The sequence below is a fragment of the Mandrillus leucophaeus genome, unplaced genomic scaffold, assembly GCF_000951045.1.
Source record: "Mandrillus leucophaeus isolate KB7577 unplaced genomic scaffold, Mleu.le_1.0 Scaffold6, whole genome shotgun sequence".
Classification (NCBI taxonomy): Eukaryota; Metazoa; Chordata; class Mammalia; order Primates; family Cercopithecidae; genus Mandrillus; species Mandrillus leucophaeus.
Window position 1 is genome coordinate 977,646 of NW_012106474.1, and position 2,473 is coordinate 980,118.

Here is a 2,473-nt window from a genome sequence, read left to right on the forward strand (position 1 = left end):
TCCCCACCCCACCGCACCCACCGACCGACAGACACTTTTGGAGGCCGCCCTCACCCCCTGCCCTCTGTCCACCCATCTGTACCTCCGGTTGGTCAGAGCCCGGTGCTGATTTCACGCTGTGTTCGGATCCCAGGAGAGGCACGGAGGAGGCAGGTGGCAGCGGCCGCCAGACACCCTGCACCACCCATTCATCACCTCCTCAGCAGCTGGCCCTGCCCAGCCCCTGCGTCCCTCCCAGGCGGCTCCAGTCACCTGCTCAGCCCGGGGTGGAGGGGAACAAAGAGGCTCGCAGGCTCTGCCTGGGGCGGCCGCAGCCACTGCACACCAAGCCCAGCCCCGGAGGCTGCGCCACACGCGGGAGCTCTGAGCCCTGCAGAATGGCTCTGAGAAAAGATGGCTGCAGCACTGCAAGGGCCGGGCTCGGGCGGGGGCGGCCTTGAGAGGCGTCAGGCCTGGAAGGAGCATCTGCAGGTTTTCTGTACACCAGGCCAGGTCCGCGTATTCCACCTGGGCTGTCTCCTTGGCCCCTGGCTCTCTGGCTGGGAACACAGTCGCCGTCCTGTTTCACAGGGGAGGGAGGCGAGGTTCAGAGTGGACCAGGGGCTCCTCCGAGGCTGTTCGCTGGCTCACGCCTGGCTGGGCTGGGCTTTGTGTCTCCAAAAAATATATACAAATTAGCCCGGCATGGTGCTGCCTGCTCAGAGTCCCAGCTACTCAGGAGGCTGAGGAGGGAGGATCGCTTAAGCCCAGGAGATGGAGGCTGCAGTGAGCTACGATTGCCTCACTGCACTCCAGCTGGGGCGACAGAAAGAGATTCTAGCTCCCCCCCACCCAAAAAAAAAAGTAGCTCCCTTACAAATCCTTTCTCCTTGTCTTCGGATTTCTGTGTTCGCCTTGGTATCTGCGTGAGGCTGTATCTGACATTAGGGAAATTCACCAGGACAGCTGCCGGGAGTGTAGGATCCAGTACCAGCTTCCTTCTCAGATAAGCAGTGAGGCAGTGTCAGCTTCCACAGGGCTTAGGTAGCCCTGTCTTGTGAACTGGCTGGCTGTGCATCCTGCCCGAAACCACGGCAGGGGCGGGCGGTGGGAGCACAGTGAGCTGTCTCTGTTCAAAAACATTCCAGAGCTGAAGTCCAGATTGGCCTCAGATAACCCACAGTGGGCCGCAAATCATTGACAGTTGGTTACAAGAATAAACAGTCGGAGGCTATGACATTTCTAGGCCGGGCGCGGTGGCTCACGCCTGTAATCCCAGCACTTTGGGAGGCCGAGGTGGGTGGATCACCTGAGGTCAGGAGTTCGAGACCAGCCTGGCCAACATGGTGAAACCCTGTCTCTACTAAAAATGTAAAAAATTAGCTGGGCGTGGTGGTAGGCACCTGTAGTCCCAGCTACTCAGGAGGCCGAGGCAGGAGAATCGCTTAAACCCAGGAAGCGGAGGTTGCAGTGAGCGGAGATCGTGCCATTGCACTCCAGCCTGGGTGACAGAGGAAGACTTCATCTTAAAAACAAAAAAAGGACATGACATTTCTAAAATGCTGAGGACGTGTGAAAATGGCGTTTATGGTAATAAATACATAAATGATTAAATACAGATTACATACCTCGTGGTTTTGGGGGGCGGATGCCAAGAGAGAATTTTACAAAGCAGCTCGTTCCTCCCGATGGCAGGGCAGGGTTCCGTGCTTCCCATGTCCGTGCTGGGAGCCCCCGGAGCTACCACACCCGGGGAGACTGGGCCCAGGGACTCTCCCGCTCCCTTCTTTAAACTGTCTTGGTTTTCTCTCCCTCCTGACGACTTCAGGATGACATGACTGACTCCCTGCGAGATTACACCAACCTGCCTGAGGCGGCCCCTTTGCTCACCATCCTGGACATGTCAGCCCGGGCCAAGTACGTGATGGACGTGGAGGAGATCACCCCCGCCATCGTGGAGGCCTTTGTGAATGACTTCCTAGCAGAGAAGCTCAAACCGGAGCCCATCTAGCGTGGCTCCGGCCTCCTGAGACGTTATTTAAAACTCAGCCTTCTCCTCCTCCTCCCCCTCCTTCCCTCCGCCCTCGGACTTACCCAGCGTGCCCCGAATCACACCACCCAAGTGTCCAGCCTCTCTGTGGTGCCTTGTTTCTGCATTAAACTCCTCAGCCAGCGCCCTGGGGTGCGGAATCCAGCAGCGGCAGAATCCACCGTGTTTGGGAGCGTGGGGTGGCTGGGGGCATGGCCCGGCCAGAGTGGGGGCTGCGTCACTCTCGCAAAGTCACTTGCTTTTGGTGAAAGATTTGCCAGGGTGTTCCAGGGCAGAGTGAGCGTGGAGAGCCAGTGGCTCCCGCTCGGGCCGGGACTCGGGCATCGGCACCCACAGAGCCCCGGACGGCCAGAGGGGAACCTCCGGGGGACACCTGTGTGGAGGCAGAGCTGAGAAAGGGCCTGAGCCTCAGTGGGCCTCAGCTTAGAGCTGCGGTGAGAACAT

At 59.0% G+C, this 2,473-nt stretch overlaps 1 protein-coding gene across 1 annotated transcript in view; it reads left to right on the forward strand.

The window, feature by feature from the left end:
• Nucleotides 1-2,171, forward strand: part of NXN (nucleoredoxin) — a 32,525-nt gene extending 30,354 nt beyond the window's left edge. Inside the window, exon 18 of the mRNA XM_011999650.1 lies at nt 1,808-2,171. Within this exon, the coding sequence (XP_011855040.1) occupies nt 1,808-1,990 (183 nt within the window). The 3' untranslated portion in view covers nt 1,991-2,171. The remainder of the gene's footprint in view (nt 1-1,807) is intronic.
• Nucleotides 2,172-2,473: the final 302 nt, after the last annotated feature.